Source organism: Helobdella robusta (genome assembly GCF_000326865.2).
Source record: "Helobdella robusta unplaced genomic scaffold HELROscaffold_61, whole genome shotgun sequence".
In the NCBI taxonomy this organism is placed as follows: Eukaryota; Metazoa; Annelida; class Clitellata; order Rhynchobdellida; family Glossiphoniidae; genus Helobdella; species Helobdella robusta.
In genome coordinates, this window is record NW_008705338.1 from 134,152 (window position 1) to 135,864 (window position 1,713).

A 1,713-nucleotide genomic window follows, 5' to 3' on the forward strand; every position below is an offset into this window, starting at 1 on the left:
TACGTATTACCTGCCAATTTTAGCCCTTTGGACAATGTTTAGAGGTCCCCCAAGGGGTCGAAAGTTTCCAATTTTGGTGTTTGATCGTTCGCTACCAACTTTTGATACAGTGTTATATGATATGATTATAAATGTTTTATGATTTGTTTATACAAATGAAACAAAATATATAATTGTGAAAAAATATATAAATCTGCAATGCCTTTTAATTTTTAATTTCAAAAATTAGGTCAAAAATGATTGAAAAACAAGATTTTATTGAATTTCAGTTCGCTTGAATATTAATTAATGCAAATAATTCAAATTTTTGCTAGCAGTTCACGATTATATTCTGCAAAGTTTTTCCTATGCTGTTCAACTACTTGAAGCAAAAATTGTTTCTGCTCTGCGTCTTTGGTGATTGTTTCATTGAAATGTTGTACCAACGCTACTCCACGTTCTGCAGAGTCATTGATGAAAACCAGATTCCTTACAAACATTGCTGCAACTTGGAAAGAGGAGTATCTGACCAGTTTTCAACAAGTACATCAAGAAAACTGGCATCAATATTGGATGTTTCAAAAAATGTTTTAAACGCACGCAAATTGTCAAAACTTTGTGGTAGTGTTTTCATCAGATGTGGGCCTCGGTCTGCTTGTATTGTGCGGACAAGATCAGTCTTTTCTTTGTTAGACAGGAGAGATGAAAAAAGAGCAAGAGTTGCCAATTCTGGACTCATGTACCAAGAATGACGCAGCATCATTTTTAATCCAGTCAAACCAAGAACTGCATCGTCTTAGTCATGCAAACGCTGTATCGACAAAATATCATTCACAGGTGCATCAGCAGTGAGCCAGCATGAAAACCATGACTGAAGATAAACCGATTCAAACGTTGAATACGTTGTTATTCTCGAGCTGTTAAGTTAAAAATGGTTGTATTTACGGTGAATAATAGTTCAATTTTTAATGCGTAGATGGCTTTTGCCACCAATCGTGCCGTGTACAGTGCACCAGGTTTGCGAATGGCTACATAAACCTGCAGTCAAGCTATTTGTGCAGCAAGAAGTAGAAATTCTAAATAGTCATCTCGTGTATGTCTGACCACAAGTTGACATTTGATGAATGCTTTAATTGCATCTGAAACAATTATCAATGGGATTGATCTGGCTTCTGGTGTGTGATTCATTTCTGTCCATTTTTAACGAAACATTTTGAAGAATAAAATTTCTGGTCCAGCGGATGGTCCAAGACAAACACTATATACATCGGCAAGCAGCACTTCAAACTTATGATGACGGCAAGCTATCCATAATAAATTACGTCCCATGGCTTTTTCTAGAAGAGTGCAAGCTCCATTGAGTTTTCCAGTATTGGAAGCTGTCGTGTCAAAGCACATGCCAATAACCATTGATTCACACTTTCAAGATTTTATATGTTCATGAACTGCATCAGCAGCTGCTCGTCCTAATCCAGATGCTAACTTTGGAACTCCAAGAAGTTTTGTAGTGCCATCAACAAGTGATGAGAGCAGGACAGGTAACCAATCTACGTTGACCACACCAGTAACATAGCGAGTTGACTGGTTAAAAATATACATTTTTTGCATTCTCTAATAAAGATTATCATTCTACAGGTAATTGTTAATAATATTTTAAACTCTAATTAATGTCAGCATTGAGAGTATTAAACTAGTTTGCATTTCTAGCTTTATTTCACTCATTTTGTGCATATT

At 35.8% G+C, this 1,713-nt stretch overlaps 1 protein-coding gene across 1 annotated transcript in view; it reads left to right on the forward strand.

The window, feature by feature from the left end:
• HELRODRAFT_180330 (hypothetical protein) overlaps positions 1–731 on the forward strand; it is a gene marked incomplete at both ends in the record, with an annotated part of 3,435 nt that extends 2,704 nt beyond the window's left edge. The window contains one exon of the mRNA XM_009029652.1: positions 315–731. Coding sequence (XP_009027900.1) covers positions 315–731 — 417 coding nt within the window. The remainder of the gene's footprint in view (positions 1–314) is intronic.
• Between the last annotated feature and the right edge of the window lie 982 nt (positions 732–1,713).